The 26,406-nt window shown below is 38.7% G+C and overlaps 1 protein-coding gene across 10 annotated transcripts in view; it reads right to left on the bottom strand.

Annotated features, from left to right (window-relative positions):
• MCTP2 (multiple C2 and transmembrane domain containing 2) overlaps positions 1 to 26,406 on the bottom strand; it is a 245,082-nt gene that overhangs the window by 139,731 nt on the left and 78,945 nt on the right. For all 10 annotated transcript variants that reach the window (XM_038532734.1, XM_038532731.1, XM_038532739.1 and 7 more), the window contains 4 exons: positions 12,183 to 12,325; positions 11,319 to 11,395; positions 10,700 to 10,811; positions 6,775 to 6,810 (listed from right to left, as the gene is read on the bottom strand). In XM_038532734.1, the coding sequence (XP_038388662.1) occupies positions 6,775 to 6,810; positions 10,700 to 10,811; positions 11,319 to 11,395; positions 12,183 to 12,325 (368 nt within the window). The remainder of the gene's footprint in view (positions 1 to 6,774; positions 6,811 to 10,699; positions 10,812 to 11,318; positions 11,396 to 12,182; positions 12,326 to 26,406) is intronic.

A 26,406-nucleotide genomic window follows, 5' to 3' on the forward strand; every position in this document is an offset into this window, starting at 1 on the left:
GCATGCTGGGAAGATGGTGATGTGGACTCCAGTCTCTTGGCATGACTGCAAAAGAAAACCCAGAAATGACAGACATGTCAGTGAGGTGTCTCCTCTCTGTCATGGGCCAGGAAGAATGGCGGAGAGGTTAGGAGAGAAGAAAGATCTTGAAAGGAGTAGCATGCAGTCCAGGAGCTGAGGCCACAGCCTGTAGGCATCAAAAGCAATGTTACAGCTGGCCATGCCACACTCCAGAACAGACCATGCTGACAAATACCACAGGACGATTATCCACAGCACTCCCCTGGGTGGGACAAAATATCAAACAAATTTTAAAAACAGAAATGAAAAGGAGGGGCAGTGAGAAAATATTTTTGTAAGACTTTTCTAGGAAGACCTACCTACTAGGTGCCAAATTACTGTGTGGGTCCTTTTTCTATGATCTCAGTTATGGGAGTATAAAAATGTATATTCTGACACCACCAGTGCATCCTATTTTGACTCTAATTATTCAGTTTTCCTAAGTCATTGTAAGAAAGGAGGTGTCAATGGAAACAAATGCATGGAAAAAAATAACTTTGTAAGCTAAATGAACAATAATATGAGATTCAGCTCTGCCGGCATTGCTTAGAAAAGCTATGGGAGAATATTCAGTCTACAAAAGGTTTCCCTGAAATATTCCTTCCAAGCTTTTTTAACATGTAAAACAACTGTTCATTGTCAACAGCTTTTATAGCATGACATGAGAAGATCCATATATTCATGCAACAGGCTCCCAGAGAAGCTCCTTCTTGGCAGCTTCTTATATCACCCGAAGAGGATCCTGTAGGCATAAATTCTCCTAGAACCACACAAAAATCTTTGCATAAGCATATAAAGAAAGCCTTTTAAATTTCCCACAAGGACATGGACATGGACCATGAGATTTAAATTTGTACATGAGAACTAGATTATAGTCCCAAGGATAATGAATAATCTGTAGGTTGTATAGACACATTAGCTATAAAAGTTTTACGGAAAAAAAAAAAAAAGTTTTACGGGAAACTTAACACTTTTTCATTGTGAAAAAAAAATTCCATTGCTCAATTTTTGCACTCACAAATAAAAATTAGGTTAAGATTTTTAAAATTTTGATACAATCTATGAATACCTACTTCTCAGGGATTAGGACCAGGAAAATGCTGCTAGTGCACTTTCTGTCGTTAAAAACTAAAGTGAAAAAAAAAAAAAAATGAAGGCCACATGATTCAATAGGATTTTCTTTTTCACCCTAACCCCTAAGAAGTTTTTGAAGTTAAATGTTGTCTATGCCTTTCCTTCAGGGAAAATACTTCAGGGACATGCCTTTCTAGGACTGTCCTACCTCCCTATTAGTGAAGCAAGCAAGGCACTCACTCTGAGGCTTCTGCAACAGGCAGGTCTGGCCCCTAAATCCCTTCCATTGTTTTGTGTTCCTGGCACAGCTCTTGCCTCACCCTATTCCTAGTCCTTCCTAAGATTTAGCAGCACTAGCTACTGGCTTATGAGGTCTATGCTTCTCACACTGCTAGCTTCGTCTGCTCCTCTTCCCATCCAACACCCCATATCAGACTCAAGTCTATGTCAATGGTTCTCAAACATGAACATGCTTTAGAATCTCGTGGAGAGCATGCTAAAAGATTGCTGGGCTCCATCCCCAGAGTTCTCATTCAAGAGGTCTGAAATGTTGGTGGGGGGAGGGTCATGAATTCACATTTCTAACAATTTCCAGGTGATGCTGATGCTGCTGGTTCAGGGACTCCACTTTGAAAACTCAATTGGCTGAAGCCTGATAATAAATGCTTTGGAGCACTTGCCATGGACTACATTATTTTATATAATCATATCTCAATTCACTTCTTCCTCCCTCTCATTTGATAAGATTCACTGCAGTCTTTCTCTGTCCCCAGCACTCAGCCCACCTGCAAAGCTAGTACAAAGTCTAACCAGGCCCTCCGAATACCCCTACCTACCTCCCTACTCTCTTGTCTCCCGCTGACTCAGCAATCATATGATGGCCATGCCCATTTCATCTCTGAATCCTCAGGACAGTATTCCAGCCAACATAATATGTGCTCAGTGATAGGCTTTGGGCCAAAGTAGACTTTTATGTCACTGCGAGGAGACATTCGGTGAAAAGTTTAGGAAGGCTGTGGCTCTGGTTTTCTGGTCCGGATCACACACAAGGTTGGAGAATGCCAACAAATTTGTGGTCTTAACCTAGCAGGACTGAGGCCCCTGGAAATGAGGAAAGCCCTTAGAAGTAATTCTGCCCAGGATAATGCTGACCTAGACTTCATAACAAGGCAGCAGAGGCATCAGGGTTCAGATATTTGGCACTGGGCCCATGCAGTATGATGTCTAGGTAGACAGATGCAGACATACAGACAAATAAATTAGGTTAAAGAGATACAGACAGATCTATAGACAAAGAAATTAGGCAGATGAGATTAGATAAAGATATATAGATTTATAGGCTGCCTTCATAGATAGATAGAGATAGTTACATAGATTAATAGACTGCCTTCCATAAGTCCTAGATGTCAGATAGAAACAGAGGGACAGACCGAGCAAAAGGAATTAAAGAGAAGAAAAACCAGAGATGGTGGAACCTAAATTCATGCAGAACCCTCATCATGTGATGCATGATTCTTACAAAGAAAATGACAATTTTAGGGGCATCTGGGTGTCTCAGTGGTTGAGCATCTACCTTTGGCTCAGGTCATGGTCCCGGGGCCCTAGGGTCGAGTCCTGCATTGGGGTCCCTACAGGGAGCCTGCTTATCCCTCTGCCTGTGTCTCTGTCTCTCTCTGTGTATCTCTCATGAATAAATAAAATCTTAAAAAACAAGAATAGAAAAGAAAATGACAATTTTAATAGCATACATAAAAGCCAAAAGCAAAGGCTTAGCTCCTATAGGTTGCATCAGAATCCAACAGGAAAAGCGAACCACTCCTGGTACTGAAACTAGAGGGAATATAATGCAGAGAACTAGTGTCCCAGGTATAGGATGACTGAGCGATCAAACAGACAGGGCCGAGAAAAGCTAAGGTAGGCCACAGGAGGAAGCCCTCGCTAGCACTCTCAGGCTGGAGCGGGGGAGGACAAACTTTCCCTGCCAAGGTCCACAGAATAACTCTTCGGGCTTCAGGCCATTAGGTCTCTGTGCCAACTACAATATAGTGGCAACTCTGCCCCTGCCAGTTAGAGACAATGCGTACATGTAACGGCTGTGTTACAACAGTACTTGCACAGATGTAGGGCTGGATTTTTGCCCTGGAATTGAGGATCTGCAAGCCCCAGGCAAGCGAGGCAAAAAGAGTAAAGACTAGAGAGTCAGACTCACCTAGTAGAAGCTGAAACCAAGGCAAGTATAAGGAGAAATGCAAAACACAGTCCATGTCTAGACAGCATGTAAAACAGTGGGAAAAGGAAGAGATACCCTAGAAATTCTCCTACACTGTAGTATCCTACAATTCCTCTCATTGCATAAAGCCAATGGGAGACTACCTGACCGGGGAACCTAGAAGACATATTCTGTGGTTACCAGTCTCTGTAATAACAGAGAGGTACAAAGATATAAGAATATGAAGCTGGGGTACCTGGGTGGCTCAGTGGATGAGCATCTATCTGCCTTTGGCTCAGGGGATGATCCTGGGATCAAGTCCTGCATCAGGCTCCCTGCAGGGAGCCTGCTTCTCCTTCTGCCTAAGTCTCTGCCTCTCTCTGTGTGTCTCTCATGAATGAATAAATAAAATCTTTAAAAAATATATAAAGCTGATAGAAACCCAAAAAATCGACATTACCATGAGTCAACTAATTTCATATATATATATAAAAAGTGGTATAGGTCATATCTCTTACTTCAGATTGCTGGCATAGTCCTCATAAAACAGTGGTCGGTGGGGGGCATGTAAAATATAGAGATTTACAGCAGGGCAAATGCATGTAAAATAAAGGAAATCCTAGGGAAGGGGACTCGTGGTCAGCCACAGGACCTACACACACTCAAATTCAAGCACAGGGGAAGGATGTGGGTGAGTGTATGCCCACATATTCCTGGGTATGATCAGTGATTTCTCAATTCCATTTTTTATCACTATGGGTGTTTTTTTTTCCCCTCGCATTAAACTATCTGATATTAGAGAAGTCACTGCTGTTAATTTTCTAAGTGTTACATGCATTAGAAAAAGAGTAAGGTTTGGAAACAGACCTATTAGCAGAAAAGATTATGTAGAATAACTGTCTAAAAAGAACTAGTTATCTGATTCAGGCCCTGTTAAGTCAAATTCTCAATTCTCAAGCTAAAATGCTCGTTGGAAGGTAAACAGAGGCCCTGGGTGAAACCAAAACCCACTTTTAGAGGCAATTTCTACATATTTACCACATTACGGTCAAGGTCAACTTAGTAAGAAAACACTTTAGAAGAGAGTCTGACATTCTGGGTCCCTTTGGATGGTGCAAAATTATAAACTCATGAGGTTTAAGAGGCAATTACCCAAATAAAGTTAAGCCATTAAAAGAGTAAGATTGAGGTGAAAAAGTCAATGACATTTTATAGAGAATATATTACTTAGGACTAGTAAAATTTTAGATACTCATAGCATAGTAATCTTCTCTATGTCAAACTTCTGTTACCTCGTTTTTAAATATAATATGGAAATCCTAAAAAAAAAAAAAGAGAAAAAAAAGCAGCTTACAGTTTAAAAAAATACCAAGATAGGTTGATCAGGGCATTTTAACTACATCTACAGAGGGTTAATCACTGCGCCTACAGATTTTCCATGGGACTCATTTTCATAAGTCAAATTAGAATCTTCCTCCAAAAACCGCAAACTCTTAAGTAGCAAAAAAGTCGACCCATCAGTTGAAATCCTTCATCAACCTACAAAGCACACCTCCCGTGTAAGATCAGGAGTGGCCTTCCACGGCTCTATTCCACTGAGGTTTTATTAAACACATGCCCCAGGTCTGGGCGTTTATTAAGTCTCAGAGCCCAGTGCACTGAAGTCAAAATTCTAGAAACCACAACGAGAGAAGGAAAAAAAGAACACGGCAGCTCTGTGGTAAGACACCAGACCACAGGACAGATATAAATACTGCTCTCCAGGATCCTCTGTGCCTTTCGCATTTGTGATGTCTCTATCCAGGCCGTCAACATTTCTTGTCTCCCTCCTCATTCCTTCGCTCATCCTCCCATAACCTCTCTTGTCCTCCCTAGGCTCCAATATTCCCCAAGCTCACAATTTTTCTTTCTAGCCTTTATGTTCTTCCACAGGCTGGAGCTCCCTAACTAAAGATGGTTATTGATGTACAGTACCAGTGTTTTAGTGCACAGCAGAATCAATAAACGAGAAAATACTGCTTTGTCAGGCTTCTCCAAAGCATGCCGGGAAACTTTACTGCTTCGGATGGTTACAGAAGCTCTTAATATGGGAGAGCAAGAGAAGGGCTCCCTTCTGTGGCAAGAAATGATGTTCTCCTACCCTCTAGTGACTATAAAGGAATAAGACAAAAGTTAGGGGAATGTTTGAGACAGCTGCACATTATTATTTATTGTCTCTTAATTTTATTTCTAAAACAAAACAAAACAAAACAAAAACAAAAACAAAAAGAAATCAAGAAACCAGAGTCTTGCAAACCAAGTGACCTGGTGAACAAAACAACTTATTGGAGTTATTTTTAGAGTGTTCAAAATGCAAATGATATACGTTTTAGTGGAAGGCGGGCTTTGATTCCTTCAGATTTTAAAAAGGAAGGTTTAGAAAGTTCATCTTTCTTCTCAAACGCCTAGTGTTAGTCAGAGGACAATTCTCTCTCCGCCCCCCCCCCCCCCCCCCCATTTCACACATGCACTTTTACAAACTCACAAAGCCTTTGTTTCAATCACCTTATTTTACAGAGAAGTAAATAGCTGTTGTATGGTGAGGTTGGAAATGAGAGCTGGCGTGCACTTGTGCACCTAAGTGTGTGCAAATGCATCTACAGAGATCGTCAGGTTATTTGCCAAATACCCACGCACATCACGGCCATGTTGTTTTTTTTTCTCTTTTAAAAGTAGCAGAGCAGCAAAATTAAGTTATAAATACTTTTCTGGTTTTGTGTATGTTCACACCAATTTTGACATGTAGTCACTCACAAAGTACTAATTTAATAACCAGATAAATCATGCTTTTCTACCTTGATACACGCAGAGCTTTTACAAATTGGACAACAGTTTATAATTGCTTAAAAAGATACTAGCAATGTAAAAAAAAAAAAATCCCTGGTACTTCATGAAGAAATCTTTCAAGAAACTCTCAGCAACCAACGTAATAAATGGTAAATATAAGAGTAATATAAAAGAGATTTATAAAATATACCACATATTCCTCTCAATTAATCTTTTCATTGCCCCTACAACACCAAAGCTAGTTTCCATGTAGTGGCATATAACTTCCTACAGGGCTAATTCTAACAGCACTACACTCCAAATAATCCAGGCTTAATGAAGTGGAACATTCTAACATGGCTGGTACATATAAAATGTCACCACTAAAACATGTATACATTCAAACATCTGGCTATGCCGCTTTTAAATTTCATTTTAAATGAAGTTTCATTTAAAATGAAATTTAAAAGGGAGGTTGTTTCCTTTCTATTCGTAGCAACAGTGAGAGGAAGAGAATACTGTTACTATGTATGACAGTTGGATAATACCAATCATGTGTATGTCTGTGTTTGTACAAAGATGAACTTTTCCCCAAATGATGTAAAGAAAAAAACAGGTACATTTACCTTGCTGGCACTCAGTCGCTTCCGATTTGACCAACGCTGGATATTGAACCCATTGAATGATGAAAAATGGTAAAAGGAAAGAGAGAAATAGAATCATTAATAACAGCATTCTATTATTATATCAGCCAAATATGCATATTATATTCAAACAACTAACACCTGAATTCCCAGTTTCCAGAGACAACACATTTGATCAAGAAAACAGAAACAGGAAAATCACATTTCTGTGATTGTGAGACATCATTTTCTCCTAGTATTCAATAATGAGGAGACGGCAACATATGAATACTGCTCAATCTTTACGAGTACCAGTTCTTAGTATGAGAAGGCTCTCGATCCTTTAAATGATTTTCACTGTCTTAAAGCTCTATAATTTCAGGTCTAAAAGCAAATTGGAAAGGGAGATTTCTCCTACTTGAAATATTCAATAGTATTCTAAAAATGTTTAAGAAGTTTATGGACAATATATGAATGCATGTTTAGGCTTCCATACTTTTAGATACTAAAAAAAACAATAATTAAAAAAATCATTCCTTTTGCCCTCAATGAGCAACTCTCAATATTCATAATAATGGAAAAAATCCAAGCTGTTTCTGCACAATTAAGAAAAATAGGCTATATAGCACGGAGGGAGGGAGGAACAAATTTTCTGAACAGCAAGTAACTTCACCACTGTTCTCTTTTGATCTCTCATTTGTCATGCTAAGGCTGCTGAATTTCATCTACAATTAAAATTCTTCCCTAGCAAAATCCTCTCATTACCCCTGTCACTGTCCAGGACTGCGAAGCTCTACTCTGGCTGGTTAGCCAGCTAACTGGATGTTAAAACTTGGATAAATTTGGGAGATTACAGTACAATTATGAATCTAATCGAGCAGACCACATTTACTATTATGCTTAAGGAAAAAATACCTTTAGGCAAATGACCTATCCACTTTGCCAATATGTCTTCCCAATCAATTAGAAACCAGAATATAAATACTCTTGGGAGGAAATCCACTTACCTTCCAGTGACCAGCAACTAGGAACACTGGTGCAGAAATGACTTGGACATATTCTTTATTAAAATAAAGCACTTCCCCTGGTTAAACTGTGAGTTCCGACATTTACATGTGACACACAGTTATAGATGCTACAATCTGGGTATTAAAGTCAGTTCTTTGTCTATTTTCCCAACATCATGACAACAAGTATTTTCACCCAAAACAACCACCAAAATGAATTAGCATCTTATAGGTACAAATGTCTATTTAGGGCTCTCTAACATATAACTCATCTGATTTTTTTTAACAATCATAAAAATTAAACAAAATAGGTAAGGAAATTAATGGAAAATAAATATCCTGTCTGCTTACCACGGTACTAAGAGCTACCATATATTGACAGCCTACCACATGCCAAACACTAGATATCATAATCTCCATCTTCACATTCCTGTAAAATAGTTTTTTTTTTTAAATCCCCATTTCACATGTGAGGAAATTGTGGTTGAAAGAGGTTAAATAATTCTGTGAATGTGACCTGATCACTTAACTTCCCAAAGCATGAAAGTAGTGGAGCTGGGATTCAAATCCAGGCAGTCTGATGACCAAGCCCACAATTTTAAATATAACCCAATAAAAAGAACCAGTTGGTGGGTTTGTCAGCCTTCTACCCAGCACCTGCCTTCCAATACACCTGCCTTCAGCACCACACCCATATACACTTACACCCCTGGATGTGAGGGTGAGTTCATACACATTTTGCTTGTGTTCAGATTTTTGTTAGCCTGGTTCTAAGGCAACAAAAATTAGATGATGGAAATTTACAAATGATTCCCAGTTGAATAATCTATTATCTTTCCAGTCTTGAGTGTTAGTTATTGCCATTTAAAAATCCCACATTAAGAATGTCTTTAAATATTCACTTGATGAAAAGAGCAAATGTTTTCTGATACCCACTCTATCCAAAAGGGCCCCATACACGCTGCATAGGTTAGATTATTCCTTGCTTGGGTATACTTTGATCAAGTATATAAACAGAAAAATAAAACTACCGATCAGAATAAATGAGAATAGGCAAGGATTCCTATATTATAATGCCCCATAAAATATATATGCAAGAAATATGTTGTATAATAGACCTCTTCCAGACAAGCAAAGAAGAAAGAAAATGAGAAAGCACAGGAGCAAGCAGATACACAGTCTGGCAAACTCTTAAAAAGAAGTCAGGGGTGGTCGAACTCAGTAAGATGACAAGTGTGGCTCCTCCTAGGACTCTGAAAAGATATTCTTTGAGATGTTTTATAAAAGCAAATTCGGGCAGCATCCATTATTAACACCTCTGCAATTTGAAATAAATTTTTAACTAAACTGGCATTACTTTAAAACTCTGAATTTTGGCAATATTTAAAAATATTTTAAGGGCCGATGTGCCTGTTAAACATAATCCAACATACTACAGAAACACTCACAACAGGAATAAATATGCAGCTCTTTTCATGAGAAAGTATCCAACTTTCCAAACCCCACTTAAATATATAAGAAGATTTTCAGAACATCTCAGATAGCAATCGCTCCATGGTGGCAAATGATACTTATGTGCAATGCATGTTATTTTAGCATGGCATCCAGCTCAAGGAACCAGCCACCTACTACACACACTGACACCGAATCTAGTAGCAATACTGTCAAGGCTAAGAGAAGCTAAAGAAACCTCTCCTTCACTATGTTGGATAGGAAAAAAAAAAAGTTTATTTTCAATACCAATTAAAGGTACTTTTAACATCAAAATATCAGCTTTACTGAGGTTTCAAGTTTCAAAAGTACTATTTATTTAAAAATTAATAAATGGGAGGGTTTTTTGCCCCAGTTACTGTCAAGTAAATGCTTCAAGTAAAGAATTCAAATTAAAAATAGCGATGATTTAGTTGACTCTCTGGCAACTGAAAAATCACTGTGCAGCTTTGCTATTCCTTTCTGCTATTTTCTGTGAGTTTACTAGTAAATCAGTCCTGATTTTCACCATGAAAATAAATTACAACTAAAAGCAAAGGTGATGTCAAAATGAAGAATATTCTCCTCATCGACCCCACTGACTCAATTCAAGAAGTACTACTGGAGCCTAATTTATAAATAGGCTTCAGATTTTCCTACCACATTCTAAACATGCTTAAATTTGAACACATTCTAGTCCTTTTCCAAGTAGGTATTTTAGTTGGCTTTAAAAACGCCTTTCAAGTAAGTTACAATCAAAGATGCTTTTTGTTCTTATTTTAATTCTTGGAATTATAAGGTCTGACCCCTGAATATAAAATAAGATTATGATTTGTATTCACATATTTTCTCATAAAAACAGAGTCTCAGTCAAATCATCATAAAATCCATTGCTTTGTTGGTGTTAGAGAGATCTTCAATAGGCCATGCATTAACTAGAAACATCCATGTAATAATAGATCAGAGGATATTAAAATTTATATCTTCCCAAAAGTACTCTCAACAGGAAATATGAAGCTAAAAGAAAACAAAATAAACTGGAATGCTACAAATATGTATTTGTTCACCTTAATAATGTACACTATAATAATTAAATCCTGGGAACTGCTTTGCATAACTGAATAATGTCTAGGTCACCCAGTACTTAAGAAAATAGTTAATGGAAACCGTACCACTTAAGAAAACCGTACCACTTAAGAAAATATACATTTTAATAATAGGAATACCATCCGCATCCCTAGCCAAAGCTGAGATCATTCCTTAAAGGATTTTCTTTCCAGAGTTCCAAAAGAAAGGATGCATAGAACCACAGATAGATACTTTACATCTTGGCACAATTATTTGTTTCCCTCCAAAAATAATTACCAAAAAATGCCAGCCATCTGGTAACCCAGTTATCAAAGGACAATTGCAATGAAGAACTTTGAAAAGAACAAAAGAGTCATACTTACATGTCTCTTGAAATCACCCTGTTTTACTACTAGGCTCAAATTTAACACAATCACTCCCATGTCCTCTTCTAAACTGTTTGGGTCTTCCAATTTTAAAATATGTTCAGTTGTTCTATAAGCAAAAAGCAACAAATAACATAAGCACTTATGGGCAGTACTAGGTAGTCTCATAATGCATCGAGAGATTACAGAAAAAGTCTCCTACCTCTGTATAAGCCTGTGACGGGAGTTTTAAAAAGCACCAGATCTGGTAAAAATAACCCAACCATCTTCAGAGTAGGGGAACTGCTTGGCATTGCCTAATTCAACAGTTGGTTAATGGATTCTTTTCCCTTACTGCCCAAATAAAATTTAAATATTTGTTTTATTTTTAGGTTAGGTAGGTTAATGAACCTGAATATTAACAGTTCAAAATCCAATACACATTTCAGAATGCATTGTGGAAGATTTAATGTTTGGGAGATAAATGATAAAATCATTGAAAATTCACATTTTAAAGCACTCTTTCATGTATTCAGATTTCTTTTTTTTGTCATTTGATCTAAACAAATGTCACTTAACATTATCTTGAGTTCCCTCTAAAATTCAAAATAACAATTAGAAGGTAAAAATACAATACCTGTTAAGCTCAAGATCTCTGAGAATGACAAATGCAGAACCCATGAAATCAGATGTAGTTAAATCTCGATCATATACCTACAAAGAGGGAAGAGACCAGGAACACAAATTAATACGGTAAACCAAGTAAATTTATCGAACTATTAATAAATGCAATTGGCTCGGAATTTTGAATTCAGTCTTCTAGACCCAAAAAATAATTTGCACAGTACAGTTAATGGAGAATTAGGGCATGCCGATGGCAAGAACAAAGATTATGCAAACTTGCCCATTTTGCCTACTACCACCAAAACAACAGCAGAAAATACTCTTAAGGCAGTATTCATATGCACTAAAATGTTATGCACAATGGATCAGTCCCTGTAGTTTAAATGGTCTCTCATTAAGATTTAGTATTTTCCACGGTGAGCAGATCTGCCAATTAAATAGAAATTTGCTAAATATTCTATAGCAATCCCATCCTGCATTCAACTCATGCAGCTTTAACCCAGATGTTAGAGCAATTGATGCTTACAACCAGTAGCTTAAAGCTCTATTAAGTATAAAGTTATTCCTAATGAGAAAGGCTTTCCTTCTTGTCGCCACTACACCAGCAGTAATAATTCTTCCACGTGCAGTAAGTTTAAATACAATCAATGGAGATATTATTTTCACTCTGATTTTCTGTGGAGTATACACCACTGATCTGAGAAAAACATATAGTTTCAATGGAAGGTATAAATAATCCCTTCTTCTCTAAGATGTTTTACCCAGAGCTTAATAATAATAAAGGAATTTGGGAACGTTGCCTTTTTAAGGGGGCAAAGATTGCTGAGAAATCAATGCTTTTAATAAAAGAGCAGATTTGAAAGCCATCTGTGATTACCTTCACACGTAGCTTTTGATCAAGGCTTTGAATTGGAAGTACAACTATCTCATCCCAAACTGGGTTCAAGTTCTTATATATGACTTTACTTTTGTACAGCGTCTTCCCATTCAGCTTAAATTTCACATAGGGATCGCTCGTGCCTTTAAAGAAAAAAGAGAGCAAGACAGGTTTTAAAAATATACGTTAAAGCCCAGGATCTCCGTTAACTAAGGATTCTTTCCACACTCCCCTGGCTCAAAGCATTTCACGGAGCACGCCCAGAACAAATGTCTCCCCGTGCATGGACTGAAGGCCCCAGAGGGGGCAAGGAGAGAAAAATGAAACAATTTGGGGTAAATGACTGATCCTTCTTTGCCCTCAGTGGCATAATACAAATGGGCTCCTTCAGCTTTTTCTGTTTCATTTCATTCTGGGTTATGTCATCACTACATTAGCCACAAAAATTCAAGACACAAAATCCACCGGCACCAGCCAACGGTGTCAGGAATCCTGAGGAGAAACCAACCCCTCCCAAGAATGGCAGCAAGTCAGTGAAAAGGGAAAGAAACTATTTTCAAACACTTGGCCAGAGGTCTGACTCAACAGAAATCTGTACTTTAGAATGTAATCATAATAAATAAATCCATCTCTGGAACCACTGGCTCAAAAGATGGGGCAAGAGGACGAAAGACTAGAACGGGGAGCATAGAGATTAAATTGACAAAGTTGTCATTCTCTGCTGCCTCCTGCACCTGCAGTAAAGCCAGCGAGCATTGTTTGGCCCTGGCTGGGGGAACAGCCACACCAGCCAGGCCCTCCGCTGGCCTCAGGGCCAACACCCCTGACCCGCCCAGCTCTTCCTGGGGAGCTTTGAAACAGACACCAAAGAGAATGAATAATATCTCTCCAGCCACTATATCCAAAGCAGAAAGAAAGGCTGATGTCAAACCCTCCTCCACAATTTCAGATCAGCTGAGGGGCAGCGGGATGGGGGTGGGGAAGAGCACTGTAAACAGAAACCATGAATTCTGTGTTTTGCAGGTCTGTTGCACACCTGCAAGCATGCCGTCATACTTGAATACTTGGGACATACTAGTGCAGTGTTACCCAGTAAATGATGAATAAAGAAGGCACAAAGGAATGAACAATCAGTGAGGAGATAGCCGAAGGCCAGCCAATAATGTCACAAAGAAAGAAAAAAATCTAATTTCAGGAGTTATGATATTGTAATTAACTGTGAAACAGACAACATGATTCAGTGTCCAAAGACCAACAGTCTGTTTTACCTGTTGGGTAAATATATCTGGGATGGATATATGTGTAAGATATATATATTATATATAATCTGCATATATAATATATATAATATAAAATATAATATAATATAATATAATATAATATAATATAATATAATATAATATAATATAATATATATATCTGCATGCCGTGGACAGTGCCCAACACAGGCCCCCATATATTTATGGACGTGAATTCCTACTATAAAGTCAAGCCAAAATAGTCTAAGGTATCATCTCAAAAATTAATTAGGCCACTCTGTTGCAAACATTTACCAAATCAGTAATGCCCTCCTTAATTACCTTAAGCTTTTCTTTTCGTTAGCTCCTTTTTCAGGTTTTTATTTAGCTGCTGTATTAAAAATTACTGAACACAAGTGCAATACCCTCCCCAACTATTTGAACAGAAAGAAATTTCGCAATAAAGTAAGATACTGTGCATTTTTTACAAGCCTCAATAGATTAACCAAGGTATAATTCGGCTGGTAGCCTTCCAGTATGGTAAGACTTCTAACTTCAAGACCAAGAAATTAAATCGCAAGCATATACAAATACGCAATGTACTCAACTCTCACGTTTTAAGTTTGGCAACACAGGGACAGAAGCCCAGCAGTCTTTATTTTAAACTTGGACACACGCAGACACATACACACACATGCACACCATGTCAACTGGCAGCTCTGAACAGGACAGTAAAAAGGAATGCATTCACAGCCATTCAGTGGAATAGTCACTAGTGAGTGAGCAATGCACCCCCGCCCCCTTCACTCCCTTTTATAGTACAAGAGAACACCTCTGGCAAGTCAGACTTTAACAATCATTCTGATATATATATAAAAAAAAATGTGGGGGGAAAACTATAATAAAAAGAGGCCTTTAATTAAATGAAATTGCCACTCTGGGATCGGGACTTCATGCTTGTCAGCGTACTCTCAAAATAAACATCTCAAAACCAGACCTCGGTGGTGTCACTTTCTCACAGGCAAAGCATACTGGGTAATCCCCAGGCATCTTGACAGCTACATAATGTTCAAACGGTTTCACGGGTGAATGGCGTCAGTTGCGTGAAAGAAAATATTAATGTCTGGAATTAATAGAAAAAGGGACCAGGGTTTACAAAGCCAAACAAGGAAAGAGAGTGTCAAGTTAGTGTGGCATTAATTGTTAGGGAAAATTTGAGAAAGGGAGGGAGCACATTGTGATTTTTCTCCGTGAGCCTAAGTGCCTCACTGTCAGGGAAGTGACATCTCAACTAGGCAGGTTCTGAAAAGGGGTCGGCTGCTCAGGAATGCAACTCCCCGATTATACAAATGATGAGATGACACCTGAATGGGTGGACTTTAACCTTTTTTTCACTGGGACCTTCACCAACAATGAGGCTCCTTGGAAGAAAGAGGTGGTGTGGTGCTCTGGGAGGAGAATGAGGCCAGGAGGCCAGACGGGCGCCCCCGTCCTGATGGGGCCACTGATTCTGCCCTTGTGGACCCAGTGGGGGTCACACAACCTCGGACTCGGAAGATCAAGATGGTAAGCATCAAGGGTCTGAGTTTCCTGCCGCACTCCAAACACATGGGGGTTCGATGCTTGCCGAGACAGGCTCACAGCCCTTCACGGGTCCTCCGACCCTCGTGCCCACAATGTGCGGATGTCCTTACTTCTGCTCCTACTCAGTGACATGACACTCGGCCAACCCTCCCTGGACTCTACCTGCCAGGCCTGCTGACACTGCTCACGTGCTACAAACCCTGAAGGCTGATTTCAGAGGCTGCCCCAGGGCTCGGCACGATGGGGGGCAGGGGTCACCAAGGTAAATGAGTCCCAGATCCTGCTTCAGTCCAGTCTCCTGTACCTGGCGGGCAGCAGGGACACCATAAATATAACTAGGGGGTAAGTATCAAAATAGAACTGAACTCAGAGGTGGTAACAGCTCACAGGTAGAAGAGATGAGCCCAAGCTGGGGTGGCCGTGGAGTCTGGAAAAAAAGGTGCTGGTAGAAATATGGGTGGACCCGAACACACGGAGAAGATCTGAGGTCATTTTAGCAGGAGAAAATGGCAGTGAAGCTGGGGAGCAGGAAGGAGACCCAAATGGCAAGATCTGTGTGGCGCCAAGTAAGCATTTCAACTGATCTGGACATTAAGTGAGAAAAAATACAATGAGAAATAAAATTGAAAAGGCAGATTTGAACCAAGCCAAAGTGCTTTACTTACTTTTTTTTTTTTTTTTAGATTTTTATTTATTTATTTATTTATTTATTTGAGAGACAGAGACAAAGAGAACACAAGCAGGAAGACAGGCAGAGGGAGAAGATGCCCAACTGAGCAGGAGCCCAAAGTGGGGTTTGATCCCAGGACCCTGAGATCATGGCCTGAGTGGAAAGCAGATGCTCAACATCTGAGCCACTCAGGCACCTCCAGGGTCAAAGTGCTTTAAAATAACAAAATAAGGAATTTAGTTTTGTTCGGTAAGAAATACAGGGTGTTTTTGTCTTTCTTGGTTTTTTTTCTTTAATTTCTTTTTTTTTAATTTTTTTTAAAGATTTTATGTATTTATTCATGAGACACACAGAGAGGCAGAGACATAGCAGAGGGAGAAGCAGGCTCCCAGCAAGGAGCCTAATATGGAACTCGATCTCAGGACCCCAGGACTACCACCTGAGCCAAAGGCAGATGCTCAACCACTGAGCCACCCACGTGCCCTTTTTAAAAAACTTCTTAACACACATAAAACATGCACAGGTCTTGGAAAGGTATGAAATGAAAAAGAGAATCTCTATTCTGACTCTGACTTTCCTCATTCTCATTCCTCTAATGGGCTGGTTTCATAGGTTTAGTATAGGAAAAAAGATACAAAAATTGATTTTAACGCAGGTGTAATCATATTACATGCATTGGACTTCATGCTTTCACAATTAAAGCAATACAGGTTCACCAGGTATTTTTTTTAATCCACTGCTTAAATTTTCATTACTTACATCACTAGCCACCAAATAATGGATATTTACATCACTTCCACTTTTTTTAACTAGTACCATCAATACTATAATAAGCATTCTTGTATGACTCTCTTGGAGTGCATAAGTGAGTATATTCAGAGGAAATTTTTAACTTTGGAAAAACTGCCAGGCACATAAATATGTGCCCTTTCTGGTTTGCATAGACATTGTCAAATGGCTCTTCCAAAGTTCATCAAATTTACATTCCCGCCAAAAGTATATGTTTTGTACTTGTTTTTGTTTCTCTGCATGCTCCTCAAACTGGATGTTATTATGTGCCTTTATTTTAAAAGAACAGCAGGTGGAAAAATAGTATCTCAATTTTTCTCTAACTTTGACATTTTGAATAAAGTTTAGGATCTTTTGTATTTTAGTGACCTGCCTTTGTATTTCTTTGTCAGGGAAATTCGCATTCATATCATTTGTCCATTTTTCTAAGGTCTCATAGTTTGTTATTTGCTTCAGGATTTGAATGAGTCTTTAATCAAGGAAATCAGCTATTGGTTATAAATCTTGTCATAATTTGTTTATGCTTAAGCTATTTCTTGCAATAATTTTTTTTCACTTTTATTTAGTCAAATTTACCAAAGTTTTATTTATGGCTTTGTAGTTTAACATCTTGCTTGGAAGAAATGTTCTCACTGTAAGATTTTAAATAAGTTCAGCTATGTTTCCTTCCTCTGATCTTGTATTTTTTCATTTATGTATATAAGTCTTTTGTCCATCTGGAATTATTTCAGTGTGAGGAGGGAAGGAAAGTCAGGTTTAGGTATGGAACAGGAAAGTAAAAATGATCAGAGCCAAGCTTAAGAAATATAAATCTGGCAGCCGCTTATAATGAAGGAGGCAGAAGAAACTAGGGAAAGCAAGAAAACCTGGTGCTCGAGATAAGGCAGCCCCAGGGAGTTGGGGGCCGAGCAAAATGCTGCACCCGGACCATCAGAGGAGGCAATACAGGGCTTCACTGAGCATGCTCCGCAGAACGTCACCTGCAGGGATGCTCCGTGGACTGAAAGTGTTAGGTCATCAAAACCACTGGGAGAAGCTGTTTACCACTTCCTTCCCTGGAATTTCAGTGGACAGAATGCTGAACTTCACTAAAACCATGAACCACGTTAAGACAACAACAACACAAACAGCTCAAAACTTTTCTACTCTGTATTTCAGGAAATGATTTAAACATAAAAAAAAAAAAAAAAACTTTTCCTTGGAGCCTCTGTGAACATAATATTAGATTCCTCAAATTCAAGGCTCTAGAAGGTAAGATGTATGCCCAATATTTGTCAAATGTGCACAGTAGAAGTATTATAAATATGTGATCAATGACTGGATGATATTTGAAATAAGATGGCATAGGGATGAAAATTTCATACTTTCCTTTATCATAACTTCCTCTTTGTAAAACCCCACTTCTTTTCTTGGGCAATTTTACTCAGTATCCTTATGGCTAGTTTCACCTGTTTATAAAAAATATATCAACCTCAGGGGCCTGGGTGGCTCAGTCAGTTAAGCATCTGTCTTTAGCTCTGGTCATGAACTCAGGGTCCTGGGATGGAGCCCCTCATGGGGCTCCCTGCTCAGTGGGGAGTCTGCTTCTCCCTCTGCCCCTCTCCTCCACTCATGCTCTCTCTCTTTCTCTCTCTCAAATAAATAAGAAAAATCTTTAAAAAATACATACCAACCTCAGGATTATCTCAAGAACTGAATGAATCCATATACTCCAGCCATTTACAAGAAAGTCTCATTGCAATTGCTATTATTTTTAGTATTATTGCCCAATTAATTTAAAAAGGGTGAGTATAGAACAATATATGTATTAAATATACATTTATTTTACCTATCTAAAATAACAAATACCAATTTGTCTCTGTAATGTCCCTTCTATTGCCATCTTTAAAGCTGTGAAATCCATATCACCTTTTCTCTGCAGAACTTGAACAGAAAATTCCTTACATACTTCTTACAAGATCCAATGTGGTTTGAGAACATTTCCCTAAAACAATCTGAGCTTTCCTGGAAAGAAAGAATTGCATTAAAAAACTAAAAAGCCCTAAGTATTCATAAGTATTGGCTACCACTCTACCTACAGTCCTAATGTTATTCACTGAGGATTTCAGATCGTTTTGCAAATATAATCAATGGAAATGACAGCTCAGTGAGATGGACAAAAAACAACTCTAGTCCATCATAAGGAAAGAGTGATCAAGAACCATATTTCTTAAAAAAGAACCATATTGGTTCTCTTGGCATTCTATTTATCTACTACCACATTTTGAGAGTTATAAAAAATGGTCAGAAGTAACAGGAGAAGTGATAAGTAGAATAGACCATATCACGTTGACTGGCTCAAGAATCAATCTAACATGCAAATAAAATAAATCTGCACTGAAGCTCTAATTACAAACAACTTCTCTTTGCTTTTTATAATATAACTCATGGGCACAAGAGAAAAAGCAGATATTCAAATACATTAAAGGAAAGAAAATTATTACCATCTAGTAATATTGTGATACGTTCCTAGACTTTACATGCACACTCACACACTTTTTACAAAAAGGAACCAGGCTTGGGGATCCTGTGTGGCTCCATCAGTTGATCTTCTGACTGGTTGGTTTTGGCTCAGATCATGATCTTGGGGTCATAAGTTCAAGCTCCATGTTGGGCTCCTCGCTCATTGAGGAGTCAGCTTGAGATTCTCTTTCTCCCTCTCCCTCTGCCCCTCCCCCTACTCACTTTCTTTCTCTCTCTCTGATAATTAAGTAAAACCTTTTAAAAAGGAACCATCCAAAAAAAAAAAAAAAAAGGAACCATCCTTCATATTATATTTTTACCTTTCTTCAATCAATAACATATCAGTCTCCCTTGTGCCCAAAAATATATTTCTACAAATCAACTTAATGGTCATTTATGTGTATATTGGTACATAGATACATAATATAGTTCTTAAAAACTAGCATTCCTAACTTGCAATACAAATCCATGCAGAAATCCCTATCAAAATACCATGGACTTTCTTCAGAGAGTTGGAAGAAATGATTTTAAGATTTGTGTGGAATCAGAAAAGACCCCGAATAGCCAGGGGAATATTAAAAAAGAAACCAAAGCCGGGGGCATCACAATGCCAGATTTCAGGTTGTACTACCAAGCTGTGGTCATCAAGACAGTGTGGTACTGGCACAAAAACAGACACATAGATCAATGGAACAGAATAGAGAATCCAAAAGTGGACCCTCAACTTTATGGTCAACTAATATTCGACAAAGGAGGAAAGACTATCCCTGGAAAAAAGACAGTCTCTTCAATAAATGGTGCTGGGAAAATTGGACATCCACATGCAGAAGAATGAAACTAGACCACTCTCTTGCACCACACACAAAGCTAAGCTCAAAATGGATAAAAGATCTAAATGTGAGACAAGATTCCATCAAAATCCTAAAGGAGAACACAGGCAACACCTTTTTTGAACTTGGCCACAGTAACTTCTTGCAAGATACATCCACGAAGGCAAGAGAAGCAAAAGCAAAAATGAACTATTGGGATTTCATCAAGATAAGAAGCTTTTGCACAACAAAAGATACAGTCAACAAAACTAAAAGACAACCTACAGAATGGGAGAAGATATTTGCAAATGACATATCAGATAAAGGGCTAGTATCCAAGATCTATAAAGAACTTATTAAACTCGACAGCAAAGAAACAAACAATGCAATCATAAAATGGGCAAAAGACATGAACAGAAATCTCACAGACGAAGACATAGACATGGCCAACATGCACATGAGAAAATGCTCTGCATCACTTGCCATCAGGGAAATACAAATCAAAACCACAATGAGATACCACCTCACACCAGTGACAATGGTGAAAATGAAAAACACAGGAAACAACAAATGTTGGAGAGGATGTGGAGAAAGGGGAACCCTCTTGCACTGCTGGTGGGAATGTGAACTGGTGCAGCCACTGTGGAGAACTGTGTGGAGGTTCCTCAAAGAGTTAAAAATAGATCTGCCCTATGACCCAGCAATTGCACTGCTGGGGATTTACCCCAAAGATACAGATGCAATGAAACGCCGGGACACCTGCACCCCGATGTTTATAGCAGCAACGTCCACAATAGCCAAACTGTGGAAGGAGCCTCGGTGTCCATCGAAAGATGAATGGATAAAGAAGATGTGGTCTATGTATACAATGGAATATTCCTCAGCCATTAGAAACGACAAATACCCACCATTTGCTTCGACGTGGATGGAACTGGAGGGTATTACGCTGAGTGAAATAAGTCAGTTGGAGAAGGACAAACATTATATGGTCTCATTCATTTGGGGCATATAAAAAATAGTGAAAGGGAATAAAGGTGAAAGGAGAAAAAATGAGTGGGAAATATCAGAAAGGGAGACAGAACATGAGAGACTCCTAACTCTCGGAAACAAACTAGGGGTGGTGGAAAGGGAGGTAGGCGGGGGGTTGGGGTGACTGGGTGATAGGCACTGAGGGGGGCACTTGATGGGATGAGCACTGAGTGTTATTCTATATGTTGGCAAATTGAACACCAATAAAAAAATAAACTTATTAAAAAAAATTGAACACCAATAAAAAATAAACTTATTAAAAAAAATTGAACACCAATAAAAAATAAACTTATTAAAAAAAAAAACAAATCCATGCAGAAGTAATATTCGTAGGAAAAAACCTCCTTTTCTTTGCTAACAGCAAAGCTCATTTGCCAAGCTAAAACACTTCAGCCATACAGTTTCTTCAAAAGAAAGGTTGTCAGGCTAGAAAGTTTTCTAATTAAATGCATTTCTCAGAGTAGCTGTTTGTTTGTGAAAAGAAATTATCTCCACATTTTTACATTAAGTTCACATTTTGTTATATCTGATAACTTTTGTCAGTTTTTAAGAGTTAATTCAAGCCAACAGTTATTTCCCAAGTCTTTAGAGAAACTGAGATACACATCGATGAACTCATCCTGTATAAACAGTATTTGGGAACATGAAAAGTATAAATTTGATGTTTTCCTTATCCTCTGGCTTAAGAGAAGCGATATTTAAACTATTTATAAACATACATTTAGAATATTCTCAATATTATACATACTTAGAATTTTTCTCCCTACCAGAAAAACAACCAACACTGAGCCATTTTTATAGGGGATGCATAAGTTCTGACTTTCTTTGAGGCCAGCTAAATAAGAGATAGAAATGTTTTCCAGAAAAACAGCTAGTGATGATTTTTCAACAGCTGCTGCTGCCCCCTAGCAGTTAAGCTGGGGTTTCTACATCAATTCCTGTCCCAATGTTACTCTCTAAACTGACCTTCAGAAACTATAATGGGCATTATGAAAATGCAGAGTATTTTTCCTCAGTCACATGGGAAAGAAGAAACAACTTTTCCTAGGTAGAGCAAACTTCATATTACTTAAGATAGCAGTATGTTCAAGTCTCGCACAATTCCAAGCCACATTTCATCCACTACAATTAAGTTAAGGGAACATGCTTATTCCCAGAATTACCCTGGCACATCATTCTGTACGTGGTGGCTGCACACTTCCTGGAGCTGTTCTCTTGTTAACAACCACAAAAGAACAGTTTCCTACCCAACCATCTTCAAATTTGTCTGTATGTGTTCTACCACTTAGCACATCTTGGGCGAACTATTCCTGAAGTTTTCTCCTGAATATGATTGATTCCTCTCTTCTAAGGGAACTTGCCATCTATAACATCTCAATGGCACTTTGGTCAAGACCTGCCCGTGGATGGACGCTTCAGTGTAACAGCTTCAAGCAATTTACCAAAATCCAGTGTCTGAAACAATTTCCAATGACCAACTTACAGTGGGATGAATGATCTGAACTTACCAGTTATACCAAACTTGTTTATTTTAACTACTTATAAAGTTTTACCAGAACTTCTTTATTTTGACTATTTATAGTTTGTATAAATAATGGAGCATAACAGAGATGTTGAAAGTAAAGTCCTCCTGGGACCTTCAGATGCATCCTCGTACATGGCCTCCCTAAACTTCCTTCAGCCCCACCTACCCCACACACATCCCTCTCCATCTGTCTTCCCCTTAATATCCTCTCCTTCTCTGTCATTAGTCATCCCCTTTCTGGGATCTGCAGCCTAGGCCAAGGCATATCCCATCACTCCTTCTTTTTTTTTCTTTTTTTTTTTTGCCTGAGACAAATTATTTAAAATGCTGTTTTCATAAACCGATTAACTGATATGACCCAGAGACCTTCAGCTGTTTTGAAAAGTTCTCATCTGATAACTTTATACATGCAAATTTATAAATATAGATTAGAAGAAAAAATTGTTGGGGCACCTGGGTGGCTCAGTGGTTGAGCATCTGCCTTTGGCTTGGGTCATGATTTTGGGGGTCTGGGGATCAAGTCCCACATTGCAGTCCCCACAAGGAGCTCTGCTTCTCCCTTTGCCTGTGTCTCTGCCTCTTTCTCTGTGTCTCTCATGAATAAATAAATATTTTTTAAAAAAGAAAGAAAAAGAAAACATTGTCAATATACTGATGAATTCAGTAAGTCAATAAATAGACCATTTGGTGAACAGATTACTGGACAAATTGGCTTTTGATGAGGTGGTCATTAAGAGATGTTTGCACCCCTTTCTTGATCAGGTGCTCCAAAGCACACAAAGGTGTGAACTTCTGCTTCATGTATCATGCAGGATTGTCCCTGCAACATCAAATAGGGAAGAGTCCAGGTAAAGTTAGAAAAAGGCCTAATGGAATAAAGAAAAGGAGAGGGGAGCCAGTGACTAGGATGCAGCCACATAAAGAGACTATAAAGGGGATCAGGGAAAGAAAGAAGACAAGAGTTAGCTACATAACCATAGAATGGAAATGTTCAGTCTCTGCCAAGGGTACAACCTACCAGATCTGTAGGACTGTCAGCTCTGGGTGTTCTAGAAACCCACACTACCAAAGCATACACAATTATGAATACCCTAAAGTTCTCCCTTCTATTAATACAAATACTAAAACTGTCCTCAGTGCAGGCTATTGTTGGAGCATAAATTTAAATCTAATGAAACTGGGACGCCCGGGTGGCTCAGTGGTTGAGTGTCCACCTTTGGCTCAGGGCGTGTTTCTGGGGTCCTGGGATCGAGTCCCGCAATAGGCTTCCTACAGGGAGCCTGCTTCTCCCTCTGCCTATGTCTCTGCCTCTCTCTCTCTGTGTCTCTTAAGAATAAACAAATAAAATCTTTAAAAAATAATAATAAATAAATCTAATGAGACAGCAGCCTCCACGGAGAGGAGACAAAGGACTGAAGCTTTGTAATAACATTAACAACAGGCATGTTCTCATTTAATCCTCCAAAAACTGTAAGGGATAGCACTATTTATATTATTGTTTTAAAGAGGAGGAAAGTAAGTTAGTTCTCAGAGCCAAGCCTCAAATATAGATCCATTTCATTGTCAGGCCTTCAAAACAAGAGCAATTTTAAAGCGTAACCCATCTCATCCCTCTGAATGTGGGTGACTACTCCAGTCAATGTAGTGTGGAGAAAGTCACACAGTTTTCCTTCCAAGGCCGGCTACACCGGGTGATATAGCACCTGCCTTGTGCCCTGGAGCCTCAGCAGCAACATAAACAGCGTGACAAGTCTGAGGCCCCATGCTTCACAGAGCGGGCTCTTGTGGAATAATCTTGTCTTCTAGCATGCCATCCCAGGTTCCCAACATTGCTATAAACAGGCTTTTGAGCCTTGGGATGGTCACTCTCAATAGGCAAGTCATTCTCAACCTACCAAGTCTTCCCAGCAGAGACTGCAAACAGTGCATGGCAAAGAGAAACCATTCACAGTGTGCCTTGTAGAAATTCCCATCCCTCTGAATTCATGAGCCTGTGGTGGTTAAGGGTTGCTAAGGTTTGTGATAACTTGTTACATGATGATGGTCTCTGGAATTACACCCTTCACCTTTGCATGCTGTGCTTTCTGTCTCAAATTCAGTGCATTGTGACTCTTAGGGGTTTGATGGCATGATAGGACTACCCACACAATGCGGGAGCTGAAATCCCAATTACACCACAAGTGAATCACAGGACATACAGAAATATACCAACATACCCTCTGAATTTCACTCTCTGTGTAAAACACCCACACCGCCTGCCTGCAGCAGAACACATAAGATCAACATCACAATGAAACTAAGTAAAAAAAAAAAAAAAAAAAAACACCTACTTAAAGCACACCTTGCAATGGGGCACATAGCCTATGGATACAGAAGTGAACTGATAATAACCACTCACTATAGGGAAGCCCCATTCAACCAAATGGAATGCATGCTACATTAAGTACAAGTCAGTGATCTTCAGCTGGATGTAAAGCAATTTGTCCCATGCATCAGATATAGGAAACATGCTGGTCTTGCTTTCAAGGCACTTCATAGGAATTGGGACAGGATCCTACTGAAAGAACAGCTTAACTGACTTTATAAAAATGGGACAGTATCAAAGCTTTCTAATAAGCTGGTAAGGGTGCACGGCATTCCAAAACAAAATACAACAAAAATCTCTAGAGGAAAGGGCTCCATAATGGGAAAACAATAAAAGCTATACGGATAAACACGGCCAACCAAGGATGCTCTGTATCCAAGTGGGAAAGGAATGAACAGAAACAGCTTTCAAAAATCAGCTCCACTTACTTGCAATGGGAGCTTGGCAGGCTATAAAAACTCAACAAGTGGAGAAAAGCCAACCACTACCTGTGATTTGGGATAGGTGTCTGCATCTCTGAAAGTCTCAAGTTTGCTCTTGAATAACATTTTCATACACCCACCAGCTGTGTTCCTGTGGCTCCCACACAGCAGGCCGGGGATTTCATGCCATCTGGTGTTCAGAGAAGGTACTCCAATGTGAAGCAAACCCCAATTTTTGAAAAAAAAAAAAGAGTACTGATTGTGATCTTTTGATACAGTAACACTGGTGTGGTGCTGGCATCTGAACAGAAAAACACATCCATAGGATTCAAAGAGAAAACCAGGAAACAACCCTAGTAGGTACTGCATTTTAATACACTTAATAAGTGGCAATCAAGTCACTGGGGAAAGGAATCTTTAGTCCTTGCTAATTAAATAGCCATTTGGCAAAAAGTAAATCTAAGTTCCTACTCTGAGCCAGAAATAAAAATAAACTTGAGACAGATCAAAGAGATAAAGGAAAAACATAAAACAAAACAGCAAAGAGAATAAATATAAGTTGATGTGTATCCTTTTAAGAGAGAAAGGCCTTTCTTGTTATAAAAACAAAGGAAGAAACTCTTTAGAATAGGATTTTAAGACTTGAAACGATTTTTTGCAACAAACCTTTAAAAACAAAATTAGGAGATAAATGGCAAGTTAGAAAATATATGTGAACCTATCTAGGGAACAGAAGAATGAGCAACAATAACAGATGGAACATGCACAAAAGAAAAGCAAATAGCTCATAACCAATTGCATCTGAGGGACCAAATTTATTAATACAAATTGAAACAAATATAATACTTTTTCTCTATCAAATTAACAAAGATAATCTACACACAGTGTAGGTGAGAAATGAAAAAGTAGACCACATGTATGCGACTGATGAGTGAGCAACATATTTCCCAAGGATGGGCTGGCAATTCTATAACGAGAATCTTGAAATGTTCAGATCATGGGGCACAAAACATCTGCAAAGAAATAAGAAAGAAAGTCATACACCCAGATTGAGGCACAAGAATGTTTGCATGGGGCACTATTGCTCACAATAAAAATGTTGAAAGACATTGGAACATGGATTAAACAAAAAATGATATATTATATTCATCTTTTTATTTCTTCTCAAAATGGAATTTTAAGAATAGGGGAAAAATACAGGGGGTGAAAAAAAGCAAGTGAGCAAGCAGGCTGAAGTAAGATCCCATTTTACATTAGTAGGTAAAAATGGTTCTTTAAACACCAGATCAGT

The sequence above is a fragment of the Canis lupus genome, chromosome 3 (genome assembly GCF_011100685.1).
Source record: "Canis lupus familiaris isolate Mischka breed German Shepherd chromosome 3, alternate assembly UU_Cfam_GSD_1.0, whole genome shotgun sequence".
Classification (NCBI taxonomy): Eukaryota; Metazoa; Chordata; class Mammalia; order Carnivora; family Canidae; genus Canis; species Canis lupus.